This window comes from Lipotes vexillifer, unplaced genomic scaffold, assembly GCF_000442215.2.
Source record: "Lipotes vexillifer unplaced genomic scaffold, Lipotes_vexillifer_v1.1 scaffold1829, whole genome shotgun sequence".
NCBI lineage: Eukaryota > Metazoa > Chordata > Mammalia > Artiodactyla > Lipotidae > Lipotes > Lipotes vexillifer.
This window is the reverse complement of record NW_006790200.1, coordinates 355,810-373,033: the sequence shown is the minus strand read 5'-3', so window position 1 is coordinate 373,033 and position 17,224 is coordinate 355,810. Positions and strand designations below refer to the sequence as shown.

Sequence of the window (17,224 nt, the reverse complement as noted above, 5' to 3'; positions counted from 1 at the left end):
CCATGCCATGGCCGCTGAGCCTGCGCATCCGGAGCCTGTGCTCCGCAACGGGAGAGGCCACAACAGTGAGAGGCCCGCGTACCGCAAAAAAAAAAAAAAGAAAAAAAAAAAGAGGAAGAGAAGCCAGGCATAAGGAGAAAATGGAAACCTAGATAGGTAAGGAGAAGTGAAGTGTGAATAAGGACAGTTAACAAATTGTGCCATGTAACCTGTAGTTGTATAACATCCATTTCAGCCATAATACACAGCACATTGCAGTTAGAATTGGTACTTAATGGGAAAACTAGTGTTTGCTGATAGTAGGAAAATTTAAAAAAGAAAACCAAGGTTTGTGGGGAGAAATTTAGGAATAATAAGACCAATTTTTAAAAAATATGTCACTAACTAGATGAAGTTAATAGGAGTTCATGTTGCTATGCTGAATGACCTTTTTCTTTTCTTTTTCTTTTCAAGCTTTGGCTTTTTAAGGTAATTTTTATCATACTTTTGACATTTTCCATCTGTCTTTAGGGAGGAATTCCTCATTTGGTTGATGTTTAATGTTCAGACAGTTGCAAATTTATTGATTAGATTCAGTTTCTAAAGGATTCGTTTTGTTAAAAAAAAAAAAAATAGAGCTACAAACTACTGATCTTTACGGAAATGTGCATATCCACCTTTTCCAGTTGGGTTGAAGCAGGGCCCAACTTGCTCAGAAGCAGCCATTAGTATTTCATCAAAACGATAAAAGGCTTGTCTTCTATGATATTATGAAGTGTGTGAGCTAAAATACTGTTTCTTTGTGTGTATTTGATTGCTTTGTATTTCTCCACCTACTGATCTAAATCAGGCAATAGGTGATTTTTCCATCATCTTCCTTTGGTTGGTGGTTTTGCCATCCCTCCACATTTGTCCATAATGGATTTTCAGGGCCTTCAGGGTTCACTTAGCTCATTCAGGACTAATGAGCTGGGGAACATTGGCCCATCCTTGAAGGATATAGGCAAGTCAGTTCTGAGAGTGCCTCACACACCATGCTGTGGCTATAGGGATGAATTGTTTAGGATTGTACTGCTCTGGCAGAGTTTTTTTTTTTTTTTGCGGTATGCAGGCCTCTCACTGCTACAGCCTCTCCCATTGCGGAGCACAGGCTCTGGATGCGCAGGCTCAGCGGCCATGGCTCACGGGCCCAGCCACTCCGCGGCATGTGGGATCCTCCCGGACTGGGGCACGAACCCGCGTCCACTGCATCGGCAGGCGGACTCTCAACCACTGCGCCCCCAGTGAAGCCCTCTGGCAGAGTTTTTACTCAAAAAGTTTGAGTTGAGATGAATTTGTTCCTTCAGTTGTCAGTGTGCTCCTACTATGTGCCAAGCACCAAGCTGGCCTGTGGGAATGTAGAGGTGAATTCGTTACAGACCTTCCCATAGGCAACTCATTGGGGAAGACAGACATTCACATACAATGAAATGTGTTCACAGTATGACCAGTGCTACACTGAAGGTGTGAATACAGTATTTATAGGGGCTCAGAGTGGGGAATGACTAACACCACCTGAGAGATGTGGCAGAGACTTCACAGAGGAGATGACATTTGAGCAGCATTTTTAAGGTTAAGTAGGCATTAACCAAGATGCAGAGGCATTCCGCACACATCAGGTATGGGCCAGGAAAGGTCAGGGTGTGTTTGCGGACCAGTGAGAAATTCAGAATTGCTGCTCTGTGGTGGGAGAAGAGGAGCAGGGTGGAGAAGACCAGAGAGCCCTGGACAGCTTTTGCCAAAGAGTTAGGATGTTGTTCTGCCAGCAAAGTTCTTAGAGAAATGACACGATGAGATTGGTGGGGTTTGGTTTTGTATATTTTTAGGGAGATGAGCACTATTGGCACAGTGGGCGAAAGGTAGGAATAGTAAAAATCTAGAGTCAGTTAAGAGACTGGTAGAATTGTTATAGAAGGGAATTGTGAGGCTCTCAACCAAAGCAATGGCAGGGAGGATGGATGAAGGGAAGAATGTTCGAGGAAGTTGAGACAAAGTATAGCATTGGTTTGCTAGTCACCATCTGGTTAAGAGATGAGGAAGAGTTGAAGAGAGGGCCCAGGTTCCCTTGTTGCCCTCCTGTTACAGGGTGGGTGGTGGATGTCATTCATGGAGATAGGGACTACAGGGGACATGTAGCTTTGGAGGAGACGGTGAATTCATTTTGGAGATGGTAGGGTGCTTTTCAGACTTTACATGTTTAAAAGCATGGTGCCCCAGTGGATACAGTCACTTAGGCTGAGGGTGGAACATAATTTGAATAAAGGGACAAGGACAGAATCTGGGTCAGGGAGTACATGGTGGTACAAGGGAGGTGGAGAAAATACTGTAGTCATGAAGATAGGAGGAAGACTAGTAGAGAGTAGTGACCTGTGAACAAGGGAGAGGAGAGGATCTAGAACTGGTGATGAACAGGGTCAAACGGTTCAAACGGGCCACCAGGGAAGCCCGCAAGATCTTATTTTAAAGAGGTAACTTGAAACTCCAAGAAAGCACTTGATGTTTTAATTGTAGTTTTATAGAAAGTATTCATGCTTTTATGTATTTCAGAAATTTCATATGTTAAATGGAAATTGTTTTAAATGTGTAAATATTTGCGTTTATGTAAGCATGTATGTACTGTGCTAAAAATTACTTGTGTTGGCCTTCCCTGGTGGCGCGGTGGTTGAAAGTCCGCCTGCCGATACAGGGGACACAGGTTCGTGCCCCGGTCCGGGAAGATCCCACATGCCGCGGAGCGGCTGGGCCCGTGAGCCATGGCCGCTGGGCCTGCGCGTCCGGAGCCTGTGCTCCGCAACGGGGGAGGCCACAACAGTGAGAGGCCCGCGTACCACAAAAAGAAAAAAATCACTTGTGTTTCGGTTTGTGTGTGATATTAATATGCAACTTTTGGTTTAAAATTTTTTCTTAAACAATTAGTGGCTTATATTTTAAAAAAGAAAAATCACCAGCATGAAACTGCCAAAAAAAAAAACATTAGTGTTCTTTCTATATAGCTCTGAGGCGTAACCTGTTGTTTTTATAAGTCTTGACAGGCTTCACAGACTATAGCTGAGCACCGTAACCCATCTGACCAAATAAGATTGGAATTTGACAGAAACCTAAAAAGACGCCATTAGTTTAGCATACTCTGGAGCCAGAATATCAAAGAGAGCAGAGAAGTTTTGCAGTGGCAAAAATACAACGTAAAATCTGTCATTGGCAAGCTTTGCTGTGAGATTTCTGGTCATTTTGGTCATATGTTAAAAAAATTATCACATTATCATTTATATTATTTATTTAATTTATTGTCTGCACTTTTTATAATTTAATTGCGTTCCAACTCATTGCATGCGCATTGCTTTAAAACTAAATGAACTTTTACCTTAAAAAACAACACAGACACTTGTTTCAGCAGCTTGGAATAGCCTCCAGGGAAGGAATCTTGTGTTGATACTCGACTTTCCCCACTTCAACTCCTTAGTCTGTTTTTTCTTCATTTAGTCAACACGTTTATTGAGCATCTACTTTGTTCACTCTTCTAAGAACAGGGGATACAGTGGTGAACAAGACAGAGCTTATGTTTGAGTGAAGTAGACTATAACTTAGTAAATACAATATGTCAAGTTGTGAAGTGCTGTGAACTAAAGAAAGCAGAGTCAGGAGATGGAATATTAGAGTGCTGATTTTGTAGATAGTGCAGTCAGGGAAGGTCTCATTTGAGCAGACTTGATTGAGGAGAGGGAGTGAGTCACCTGAGAAACAAGGCAAGAGAACAACAAGGACATGGTGGGATCCTGGCCGGAGCAGGAAAAAGGCCAATATGACTGGAGGAGAGTGAGTTCGGGGGGTGGGGGTGGGGCGCCCAGGCCACTTAAAGGGGGGCATTGCGGGCTGTGCTGGAGACTTTGCTAAAGCGGTTTGTGTGTTCACATAATTAATCGAAATTTGATGTAGTAATTAATGTGATGTATCCGAATCTTTAGGTTTGGCAGTTGTTATATTTATACCACTGTGTTATTTCCACTTTACAGGATGGAACAAAATTCATCTGTATTGGGGCTCTGTATTCTGAGCTTTTGGCTGTCAGCAGTAAAGGAGAACTTTATCAGTGGAAGTGGAGTGAATCTGAGCCTTACAGAAATGCACAGGTATTTCATTATATTGCATCTTGCTTTAAATAGCTCTTCAAATCAGCATACAAAATGGTAATCACTTTTCTTATGCTTTCAAAGAATCCTTCCTTACATCATCCACGAGCAACATTTTTGGGGCTAACCAATGAAAAGATAGTTCTCCTGTCTGCAAATAGCATAAGAGCAACTGTAGCTACAGAAAATAACAAGGTATGACACACTGTGATAAACATTTCTTAAATTCTTGATTTTCTTCCTCTCCCTGCCCCTTTTCCATCTTTTCATTTCTATCTTTCTATCTAACTAGATTTGCAAATACAAAGTGTCTCAAGCCTTAGTACAGTAATCCAATGTATAATCTTTTTATTGCTGGTTTATCTCTGTATTATAATTCCTTCTCAGAGATAGCTTTCTACTTTAAGGGAAGGAAAAAATATTCAAGCTAAGTGCTGCCAAAAGAGGAGATATTGAAGAACTACAGTAGGTAGATTGAGGAAGTATGGATATTATACCTCAGATTATCAATGTGACTTTAGAGTCACTAAATTCGTTTAAAAATTGTTGGAGCAGCTATGGACTTTCAATTAATGCCTTAGAGATGGCTTTAGACATTTATTTCAATAACTAGTATTTTGATTGATTTGCGTGAAGAAAGTATTTTAGTTTCTAGTCTTATTAAGAACCTTTTCTGAATTACTTGTTTTTCTAGCCTTTAGAATTCCAGTCCACAGTGTAGGTATTCCTTGCCCTTGTTTTGACCACAGTCCTTTTGAAAAGATTACTTGTTTTTATTTAATCCTCTAATGTTTTATTTTTAGGTTGCTACATGGGTAGATGAAACTTTAAGTTCTGTGGCTTCTAAATTAGAGCACACTGCACAGACTTACTCAGAACTTCAAGGAGAACGGATTGTTTCTTTACATTGCTGTGCCCTTTATACCTGCGCACAGCTAGAGAACAATTTATATTGGTGGTGAGTATCACAGAGGCGGGTATTTCATATCAGTGGATGCTTTTATGTACACAGATAGGTGCTTTGAGTAGTGGAATACCAATAGAGAAGGTCAGTTGAAAGATAATGCTTTAGACTCACAGAAAACAAACATATGGTTACCAAAGGGGGAAAGGGGGTAGGGGAGAGATAAACTAGGGGTCTGGGATTGGCAGATAGAAACTGCTCTATAGAAAATAGATACACAACAAGGTCCTACTGTATAGCACAGAGAACTATATTCAGTATCCTGTAATAAACCATAATGGTAAAGAATATGAAAAAGAATATACATATATATAGAATATGAAAAAGAATATATATATATTTTGACCACAGTCCTTTTGAAAAGATTACTTGTTTTTATTTATATTGTATATGTATATATATATTCTTTTTCATATTCTATAGAATATACATATAATATTCATATATATATTTCATATTATGTATATATATATAATATAATATAATAACTGAGTCACTTTGCTGTACACCAGAAACTAACACAACATTGTAAACCAACTATACTTCAGTTAAAAAAAAAAAAAAGCTAATGCTTTATAGAGAGGGAAATTTTCACTTTGGAGCAAAGTAACATTGGAAAAAAACCCTTAAGATAAAGAAAAGCTTATAAAAATAATACATACTTAGTGACTATAATTATGAAATTTTTAAAAGGTATAAAGTAGAAACAAAAATCACCTATAATCCTACAACCCAAATGTAACTACTATTAACATTTTGGGAGTATTAATCTTTTTTTTTCCCTATATATAAACGTGTACTTTGCTTTTACTTAATTAGAAACTTAGAGTGTTTTTCATACTTTTTTCACTTAACAGCTACATAAAATATAATTTTAAAGGTTATTAAAGTATGTCATTGTATGAATATTCTGTGCCTCATTTAATTATTCCTTTAATGTTCGAAAGGGACTTCAAATGTATTTTCTGTTGTGTTTTAGGGAATTATCAGCAACTTTGCATTGTCAGAAGTAATGTATAGGGGAATCTACTAATGAAACAGAATTATTTGGAAGAAAATATCAAATGATGAATTTCCTGTGACTTTTAATCCTAAATGTTTAATAAAAGTGGACCCAGTTATGTATTATAAACCTGTGATCAAGTTAGGATTATTAATAAGTTATACATGCTGATATTATACTGAGGCAAAAGTATTAGAGAAGGAATATACCAGTAATACTTAAATATAATGTGTGTAATTTCAGATTTATTTAATGGGCTTCTTTGCCGCTTATTTGTCCAATTTTTGCTTTTCCTTTTCAGGGGTGTAGTCCCTTTTAGTCAAAGGAAAAAAATGTTAGAGAAAGCTAGAGCAAAAAACAAAAAGCCCAAATCTAGTGCTGGTATTTCTTCAATGCCGAACATCACTGTTGGTACCCAGGTAAGTGGTTAGAATTAAGTCTGTCCTGAGATTTCTCTGGTGGTCTTCCTTGGGTAAGTCTCCACGCTCCCAATGCAGGGGGCCCCAGATTTGATCCCTGGTCGGGGAGCTAGATCCCACATGCATGCTGCCACTGAGAGTTGATGCACTGCAACTAAGAAGTCCGCATACCTCAACTAAGAAGCCCGCATACTGGGGGCTTCCCTGGTGGCGTAGTGGTTGAGAGTCCGCCTGCCGATGCAGGGGACACGGGTTCGTGACCCGGTCTGGGAAGATCCCACATGACGCGGAGCGGCTGGGCCCGTGAGCCATGGCCGCTGAGCCTGTGCTCCGCAGAGGGAGAGGCCACAACAGTGAGAGGCCCGCATACCGCAAAAAAAAAAAAAAAAAAAAAAGAAGTCTGCATACTGCAAGCAAAATAAATAAATAAGTACATATTAAAAAAAAAACAAACGAATTAAGTCTGCCCTAAGGGACATTGTTGCTCATCAAAATCATTTCTTCCCCTGTAATTAATTCCCCCATAGGCAGTTTTATAAATGAATGTCATTTGAAGGACCTGGTTCCAGTAGTATGTATGTGCCACATCACTTTTTACTCAATAGCTGAGTGACATAGATTCTGTCCTGATGTCAGTTGGTTTTCCTGTGGGACAGGAATCTCGGATTAGTCTGGTTTTAAGAATCATTTGGCACTTAAATGTAGAGTTAAAAAATGTAGAGTCTGGAGCCCCTTGCCTGAATCATTCCTTCAGTTGGTTGGTGGTAGCATGCAGGCTTCCTTATGTGTCACAAACATCCCAGATGATTCTTAAAACCAAGCAGTTTGAAAGATACTGCTCTCTGGCGATATTGTCAGCATGAGGCAGGAGTCTTCGTCAAATCCTCGTGTTTCTACTAGTTTCTGAGATGGTTTTAGCCTCTTATATATATATCTTATGGAATGTGATTTTCTAGTACCCCAGTGATTCTCAAAGTGTGGTCCAAGGACTCCTGCTGGCTTCTCAGCCCTTTCAGGGGATCTGAGAGTCCTTCTTTTTCCAGTTACCTATCTGTGTAAGGCTGAGTTGTCGTCATATACTTTAGCTAAAGTAACATATTACAGCAAATTGAATGCAGGAGCATACATGGGACTCCAGCTGTCTTCCATTAAATTAGACATTAAGAGATTTACAAAAATGTAAACAATGCCACTTTTCTTGCTGATTTTTTAAAAATGTAGTTATTTTTATAAACTATATTAACATGGGGTTAATTAATATTAAATATTTAAAATTTTCAGTTTTAATTACTAATACATTAAATACCAACTATATATGACCCACATAAACAAAAGAGTTTGGGATCCTTGGTAATATTTAATAGGGGGAGATGGTCCTGAGACCAAAAGAGTCTGAGAACTACCATTATACTTCTAATTCATTAGATTCTGTTAGAAATTTATCTTCGGGTTAAAAGTTGACATTTATATTCATTATAGTAAGTGCTGCAATGAGTGTTTAAGGACTTTATAATCCCTAACGCTTAGACAAATGTTGGGTTTTGTGACATAACATGGCACTAATTTCCTCATCTAGCACTTTTTTTTCAATTCAGCTTTTCCTCGTCACTCTGAGGTGGTATCATGTTTACATTACCTATGTCTTAAAAAGTAATCACTACTTTAGCTGTTACTTTTCTCCAAAACTCAGCTTATGTACTTCTTATTTTTGTTTGGGACTCCCATTTTTTTTGGTCCTATTCATGGTTGTCTTGTTCTGACTCCTTTGTTGGCCTTCCAACTAGGAAGTTTTCAGCAATTACCCATTATTTTGAATATTGTTTAGTCTTCATTATTTACGTCAGTTGGTTTGGACAGATCTCTCTTTTCTAGGAGCTCCCCTTTTCTTATTCAGTTCACATACTGATTTCTCATGTTTTCAAAGTTCCTAATTTATTAGACTCACATATTAGCAGAATATCCTGGCAGATGCCTTATTAGCATGTGGGATGACATTACTATAGACAGGGAGGGTAGAAAAATCCTTTAAAGATGCACTGAAGAAAAGTTTTAAGCAAAATGGCTTGGCACTAAATTGGTGAAAAATAGCAGCATATTCCAATACTTTGGTATAGAATAAGATTTTGTTTTAGAGTGTAGAAAGCTGGATGTTTAAGACAGTCATGGCCACATAATGGGGAAATCGTTCATATGTTAACATCAGAAAGAGTGGTCGATCAGTTAAGAGTTTGCAGCCGCACCTGCACTCACAGATCATAATTGCGGAGAGTATATCTCCATAATTGTGGAGAATATTTTAGCAAATATTCATTTCATGTCTTCTTATATGCTGGATATACACCTTGTCTCTAAGGTGCATTTATTTTTATAAGGTACTAATGGATAACATCTTCTAATATATCTTGCCACATTTCTTTGACAATTATAGCCTTCTTTCTTGTTGATCCTCTTTCAGTATTTAAGCTTTCACCAGTATTTTCCAAAAATTTATGGATGAAACCTCTCTTTAAGTCAACCTAAGCAGGACATACCCTTTTCAAGAAGTCGGCTCTTCTGAACTATTCATTCTATGCCACAGAGCTATATTTAGTGACACACAACTATTCTTTGACAGAACTCCTGCTCTGTGTCAGTATTTCCAGTTCCTGTACTTCTCAAATGTACCACCTTCTTAAGACTGTGTGACTTATATTTAATTATAAATTGACAAAAAACATGATCATCATATAGTCCACTGTCAAATATAACATAATTGTTAGTCACTGGATGACTGAACAGAAAGAAAGATTGGGCTACTTTAGAATCAAAAGAGATTTCCAGAAATAATGTTTATACCTCATTTAGAGTTACTGTTGGTGCATTTGGCAGTGTCACCTTAGAGGTTATTGGTTTTAGAGTATGACCTAGGGGTGCTCCATGGCAGTGAAGGTTTATAGGTTATTCACTGCTGAACTCAGTTAACTTCTAACACTAATATCTACATATTCTTTTTCTAATTTAAGAGAAAACATATTATCCAGTGAAAATTCTGGCTTGTAGGAAACAACAGTCTTCTGAGGGAAACAAGTATTGGTAGAGATGAAGTTATGGAGCCTATATATAGCATCATGAATTAAAGAAGAAAATAATTTCAAATTATAAGAAACAGACAAAAAAATGTAATTGTTCACATTTCACTTTTTAAATAATAACCTTTTTAGTTTCTTCTCTGCTATTTCTCTTCTGTGTCCTTGTGGCATAACGGTCAGGTTATTTGCTGCATGAAATTTTAAAGTTCATTTTTAGCAAATGTGCCAATTATTCCTGCTCCATAATTTGGGAACACGTAAACTCCTCTAGTTTGTTTTAAAGTTATGTCATCTTGATGGTGATTTTTCTTTTGTTTGCTAGGTATGCCTAAGAAATAATCCTCTCTATCATGCTGGAGCAGTTGCATTTTCAATTAGTGCTGGGATTCCTAAAGTTGGTGTCTTAATGGAGTCAGTTTGGAATATGAATGATAGCTGTAGGTTTCAGCTTAGATCTCCTGAGAGCTTGAAAAGCATGGACAAAGCTAGCAAAACTACTGAAACTAAGTAAGTACTATGCCCTAATTAATCTTGATTTAACACCAGTTTCTAGTTTGCTCTGTATGTGAAGGGGGGTAACCAAGGAGACTTAGAGGTATACAGTGACTTAGACAAGTGTTAACATGAGGGGGTCTTATTAAGATCCCCACGAATTTTCAAAGGAATTGGTAAAATTTACTGTTTGCAAATTGGTTAATATTTGTATATTATAGTTATTCTTAATGTTTGGTGGCCAGAATGGCGGTGTAGAGTTCTCTTTTGATGTCTTTGTTTTGTCATTAGAGTTCATCCTTGGAAGGTATTGTATAGCAGTGATAATACGTTCAGCCTTACTGTCTTAGGCAGACTTTTTCCTCCTCTCTCCGTGTTAATCATCTTAATTTCTACCAAACATCTTGCCTGCGTCTTGATCATTGAAAGGGTTTTACAGGTTAATGTGCTGGGGAGGGAAATTCTATAAAGGATTTGTAAACTTTGGGGTTGGGGGGGATATGTGAACAGAAATACCACTGAATTGTGTATAACCCACATTCTGGGGCTGGCTTACTGTTTGGGAGCCAGGTACACAGATCTTAACACCTGTACTTTTAGAAGCATCTACTCATCTTTATAATTTGGTTGTTTGGTACATGATCTTAAACACTTTAGTAAAGTTTCAAAATTACTTTTTTCCTTAATGTTGTAAAAATACATGAGCATTAGAAACATGGAAGAGTAATATAATATCACATTCCAGAAATAGCGTTTTCAATATTTTGGTGTACTATTTTCTTTTATTCTAAATTATACAAGCATTGAAAAGAAATGATTGGGACTGTACTATACATATAGATTTTTAAAGTTCCGAAATTTTTTGCTCAAATTAATGTAATGATTGTACAAGGATTACTGTTAAAATAAGTTTAAAGATATTCTTTTATAAACCAAAGCTACTGTAATTTATGCCTAATGAAGATTTTTTGCTTTATTTTGTGCTGTGTGCTCTGTCTTGTTTTTATTTTTTTAATTAATTAATTTATTTTTTTGTTTTAGAGTATGTTTATTCAATTAAATGGATTTATAATATTTTATATTAAAGTGCAAGACATGGTGTGGATATTTTCCAAGCACATGAATTTCAGCTGGCACTAGATTTATGAGGAACCCGTGTAAGAGAAAAAGGTGTTTTAGAATCCTCTTCCTTATCTAGCCCGTATTAGCTGATCGAATTGAGCATTCTTAATACCAGACTCTAGACACTTGCTTTTTAAAGGCTTACTTCATTGCAGGCAAAGGCATAAGTGAAAATACCACATTGCCATCTCCCCTAAACTCCCACGTTTTATCCCAGGGCAGGTCATACTCTTGGTCTGGGTGTTCAGCATGATGGTGGAGATGCTTGTTGATGGCTAGTGATACGTGACTTCTGTTAGGTCATAAGTTGATCCTTACTTGGCAGCTCTCTTCCTTTGCTTTTTCAAAGGGAGAAACCAAAAGTGTTGAGTAGGATGTGACATGCCATCTTTTTTTTTTTAACATCTTTATTGGAGTATAATTGCTTTACAGTGGTGTGTTAGTTTCTGCTGTATAGCAAAGTGAATCAGCTATACATATACATATATCCCCATATCCCCTCCCTCTTGCGTCTCCCTCCCACCCTCCCTATCCCACCCCTCTAGGTGGTCACAAGGCACCGAGCTGATCTCCCTGTGCTATGCAGCTGCTTCCCACTAGCTAGCTATTTTTACGTTTGGTAGTGTATATTTGTCCATGCCACTCTCACTTTGTCACAGCTTACCCTCCCCGACCCCGTATCCTCAAGTCCGATCTCTAGTAGGTCTGCGTCTTTATTCCCATCTTGCCCCTAGATTCTTCGTGATCATTTTTTTTCTTTTTTTAGATTCCATATATTGTCTTGTTTTTAAAAATAGGTGGATAGACTTTCCCTCTACTTGCATTGATTGTTTTTATCCTAGAAATAAAAGTAGCAAAATACATTTTCATTGTTTATGAAACTTTGTAAAGAGCATTTGAAATCTTTTTGATGTGCACAAATAGAAAATGAGATTAAAATAGGATGTGGTATTTATGTCCTGTGATTTATTAAGTTTTTCAGAATCTTCCTTGAAATTTGCCTTCTTTATTAATAAACTTAGTAAAAGAGCTAAGTGAAATTAAATGTTAAGAAGATAATCATTTTCATGTCAGTAGACTCTTCTAGTCATGGAAACGTGCTGACTTTAAGCGTGCTTGTGATGAGTCAGTACTGGCTTGCTTCCACCGTCACAGGATTTGCAGAGCAGCCATGAGTATTCATGTGTGCTTGTACTGAGCACTTTGCTAAGATGCTGGTAAAAATAACGCTGCTTTTCTATGGACTATTTCTAAACTCAGGTGAAATTCCTGGTGGGGTTAATAGTAGATGAGGGGGTTAAGATGATGGCCCTGATTATAATATATACCAGCATCATCTATATATAACAAATTTCTGAGTAATACATGACTTTTCTCTCTAAAAATTGACTTCTGCCTTTTAATGAAGAAAAATATTATATTTTTACCATCTGTAGAATATTGTGTAGCTGCTATAGTTACCTTCTCGAGTATGGCATTAATGAAATAACTCAAGGAAGAGGGATAGTTTATTAGCACTATAATTTTTCATTTCAGTTATAGCAGGTGATTATTCTTGGACCATCTGGTGGTAAAGTTTTGTAAGCCATTGCAAGGAGAGTTCCTTCTTTGAACTCTAGGAAATTAATGATATAGTAGACTTTTTATTTATTTGCCTTTATCATCTTTTCAGTTAAATTGCAGTGTCCAAGTCAGGATTCACTGAAGTGTGAAACTTGTTTGCTCAAGAGGCTTATGATAAAGCTATATTGATAAATTGAGTGTAGCTTTTGTTGTTATTCCTAGATAAGGCTTATCTGAACCATTGTTCCAAGTTGTTGATAGCTTCACATAGTATATTTCTTTCCCATTTTAAACCATTAAGAAAAATTTGAAGTATGCAATGTGTATCTTTTTCAGTTTGCATCCTAAAGAATAACCATTTTGTATAAGTTTTTACTATTTCATTCCCTAATGAGAATAAGCTTGAGTCTTAAAAATAAGCCATTTGACAAGTTCCTAATATGTCATTTTCCTAATTATAAGGAGAATCTTATTTCTAATTGCAGGCCTGAAAGTAAGCAGGAACCTGTGAAAACAGAAATGGGTCCTCCACCATCTCCAGCATCCACATGTAGTGATGCATCCTCAATTGCCAGCAGTGCATCAATGCCGTATAGTAAGTTTTATGTGTAGTACACATTGGTCAAAGTAAGATCCCCGGCAGAGAGCTGTGTTCAGTTTGTTTCTGATTTGAGGCAACTCAGACCATTTTTAATATCTTTTAATATAAATTGTGTTCCTACTAGTTTGATTTTTTTCAATGTGCAACTTTATTTAAATAGAAAAACAGTATTTACAGTGTTGAGTATTCTTGTTTTTGCGAGTTATAATTTGCCGCAATATGTAAAGTGCATTGCAGTAACAGAAGGAAATAATTGCCACTCTAGAATATCTGCCTACCTTTGTTGGGACTGTTATTGTAGATTGGTTATGGCTTGGTCACAACTTTCGCTCAGAATTTGTAGAGTTTAAAAACCTAGATTTACTACTGCACCTTGGATTTAAAGAGTATTTTAAAAAAAGCTTTCCAAAGTACATTTATTTTCTAGTTTTAATTGCTTTGTATTTGAGGAAATTGAAAGTTTTTAATAGTCATGTGCTAGTTTTAAGAACAGCCCAACAGATCCTTTTTAAACATTGGTCCGATAGGCCTAATTTTGAGGGTCCAGAATAAGTTTAAAATTTGTAAATACTTCTTTGCAGTTGTTTATAGTAGTGTTAATATTGTTAGGCATTAACGAACATGGATATTTTTCACTATGAATTCATTTAAAGTGGAAGTTAGTTATGAAAGCTCAATTCATAAAGCAGTAGTAAGTAGTTCATGAAATTTATTTAGATATCTCAATTATGTATCCCTTTACAAATGATCTTTTTTCATATATTTAGATGAAATCTATAAAGTCTCTTTCACATTTTCTTTTTGGTACTTACCATTTTGTTGTTGTCTAAGAACGACGACGGTCCACCCCTGCCCCAAAAGAGGAGGAAAAGGTGAACGAAGAGCAGTGGTCTCTTCGGGAAGTCGTTTTTGTGGAAGATGTTAAGAATGTTCCTGTTGGCAAGGTTTGTTCAGAATGTCTAAGAATTAGTTACTAACAACTATAATGGTATTGGTTATCGAAGAACTTACGGTTGGTGAGTGCTCATCAGCCCTTTCCTCAAGGCTGCTTTATTTATCACCTCTAATGATGTCTTTAGTCCCATCCTTTAATCTGATGCATGTATCTCCTTTGTCCCTGACAGATGAACTGAAGATTATTATACCTCTCCTTGAGCATTTATGGTGGTAGTCTGCTTTTTTTTAAAAGTGTTATTTTGGAATAATTTTAGATTTACAGAAAAGTTGCAAAGAGATAACATTACTTTTTGATACAGTCCATTCTTTGGGACTTATATAGTTTTAATGGAGATGATCTTCCATAACATTTAAAAATCTTGCTACTGTCTTTAAGCTTCCACTTTCTCTTCCCTTCTTCCTGGAGAGGGTCTTGCCTCCTAAGAAACCAAGTGAGTAGAGTTCATCAGCTGGAATGCCATTAATTTCACCTTTGTCCTTTCACATTCTTAAAAACAAAATGGAACTATAGCTGTAGAATACCTGCAAAGTAACTTTTCCTGATTGCTCTTTAGTTTCTGAAATGGGATGGTCTTTCATTTGGACTTAAAGGGCAGTGTAGATACATCATGTCCTGCAATTTACAAAGGCCTTTTGATTTCAAATAGAACTGTAGTTTACGGGCAGCTATGTTTTTCTAAGACGATCACATTGGCTTAAAATCAAAAGCAGTAAGTAGCAGAGGTAGGACTCAAGTATTTTGGTTTGAAGTCCTGTGCTTGGCTTTCTGTGCATTGCTCACTCTACCTATGTTGTCCGTGGATAATATGTCATGGAAGTAGATGTCAACGGTATATTTGGTGAGTGTGTTCAGGTTAATTTTACAACTTGACGATCATTGAAGAAACATATTCATAAGGAATTAAATGCCTTCAGTGTTAAATTGGTTCAATGACTGTAACTTGCATATTGATTTCACATGAGTTATTGTTCACATTTATCGTATTTACCTGTATTCTAGGTGCTGAAAGTGGATGGAGCCTATGTTGCTGTAAAATTTCCAGGAACGTCCAGTAATACAAACTGTCAAAACAACTCTGGTTCAGATGCTGACCCTTCTTCTCTCCTTCAGGATTGTAGGTTACTTAGAATTGATGAACTGCAGGTAAGTGTAGAGGACTCACTCGGCAGGTGAATGTCGGGACCCTGAGTATGTTACAGATTTGAGAGCAAAATTCCTTTTGTCATGCAGGTTGTCAAAACTGGAGGAACACCAAAAGTTCCCGACTGTTTCCAAAGGACTCCTAAAAAGCTTTGTATACCTGAAAAAACAGAAATATTAGCAGTGAATGTGGATTCCAAAGGTAAAAGATTTTGTAACTTTTCTAACTGGCATACTCCATGTTCTATTAATACTTGTGCCATAAATGGGAATTAGATAAAGTGGTTTGGGGCATTTGGCAGTTTTTGTCCCCTGTGTGTAACATTATGGAATGAAATGTATCTACATTTGAAATGTGGCTAGAGATGTAAAATTTGGTAGGTACTTACTAGAGTTCACTAAGGATGTGTAAATTTTTTTTTTTTTTTTACATTTATGTGTTTCTGAAGGTGTGCATGCTGTTTTGAAGACTGGAAATTGGGTACGGTACTGTATCTTTGATCTTGCTACAGGAAAAGCAGAACAGGAAAATAATTTCCCTACAAGCAGCATTGCTTTCCTTGGTCAGGATGAGAGGAATGTAGCCATCTTTACTGCTGGACAGGTATTTTTGCTTTTGAAAGTTTATATGACAACATTGGCATTTTTGTGACGCTTAGGGTTTGGCTCTAGTTTGCTTGTTATTAAACATTGAAGAATTTAGAATATTCAACATATTTTAATATTAAGTTTCTTATTTGGTCACTATTACAAACATATAAAATCTAATTTGAAAATAAATATAACTACTGTAAAAATCAGACATAACATTTTTGATTGGGAGCCAAACTTTTTAATTTTCACCTCTATTATAGGAGTCTCCTATTATTCTTCGAGATGGAAATGGCACTATCTACCCCATGGCCAAAGATTGCATGGGGGGAATAAGGGATCCTGATTGGCTTGATCTTCCACCTATTAGTAGTCTTGGAATGGGTGTACATTCTTTAATAAATCTTCCTGCCAATTCAACAATCAAAAAGAAAGCTGCTATTATCATCATGGCTGTAGAGGTAATCTGACTTTTGAAGCTACTTGGCATTTCAATTCAGAAGGCACCGCTGGAGTCTAGGGAAACAATCTTGAATAGATCATTCATTGCCGGTTCCCTATGGGAACTAATAGTCTATTAGGACAAGAGAGATGCGTATACCATTGATTACAGTGTAATTTAAGCGTTTGAGTAAGGCATGCATCATGTTGTAGAAGTACAAAAGGGAGGGCTGTAAATCAAACTGACTGTAGAGGCTTCTCTGAGGAGGTGATACCTGGATATAGCTGTAAAGAATCAGATAGGGGTCTCCTAGGTGCAGGATGAAGGTAGGAAGTGTTATCCCAGGCACAAAGAGCAGCGTTTGTGAATCTCAGAATGTACATGTTGGGAGAACATGTACATTCTTTTGATATAACTAGAAGGTAGGGCTTATACGGATCAATAAGTGGCAGGTGATAAGGTGGGAGAAAGGGGTGCCTTGTGTGTTAACCTAAGGGGCCTGAGCATTCCCCTGAAAGCTAGGAGGAGAAGGATTTTAAGCTGTTTTTTTTGGTGTGTTTTTAAAGAAGATGAGTAGTGGATGGAGAACAGAAGTTTAGAGACCAGATAAAAAGCTAACGTAGGGGGCTTCCCTGGTGGCGCAGTGCTTGAGAGTCTGCCTGCCGATGCAGGAGACGCGGGTTCGTGCCCCGTTTCGGGAGGATCCCACATGCCGC

At 37.3% G+C, this 17,224-nt stretch overlaps 1 protein-coding gene across 1 annotated transcript in view; it reads left to right on the top strand.

The window, feature by feature from the left end:
* The window catches only part of UBR5 (ubiquitin protein ligase E3 component n-recognin 5), a 138,201-nt gene that overhangs the window by 59,677 nt on the left and 61,300 nt on the right, over positions 1 to 17,224 (top strand). The window contains exons 10-20 of the mRNA XM_007463255.1: positions 4,029 to 4,145; positions 4,230 to 4,340; positions 4,949 to 5,103; positions 6,414 to 6,531; positions 9,922 to 10,106; positions 13,262 to 13,371; positions 14,209 to 14,321; positions 15,335 to 15,478; positions 15,566 to 15,677; positions 15,925 to 16,079; positions 16,330 to 16,527. Coding sequence (XP_007463317.1) covers positions 4,029 to 4,145; positions 4,230 to 4,340; positions 4,949 to 5,103; positions 6,414 to 6,531; positions 9,922 to 10,106; positions 13,262 to 13,371; positions 14,209 to 14,321; positions 15,335 to 15,478; positions 15,566 to 15,677; positions 15,925 to 16,079; positions 16,330 to 16,527 — 1,518 coding nt within the window. The remainder of the gene's footprint in view (positions 1 to 4,028; positions 4,146 to 4,229; positions 4,341 to 4,948; positions 5,104 to 6,413; positions 6,532 to 9,921; positions 10,107 to 13,261; positions 13,372 to 14,208; positions 14,322 to 15,334; positions 15,479 to 15,565; positions 15,678 to 15,924; positions 16,080 to 16,329; positions 16,528 to 17,224) is intronic.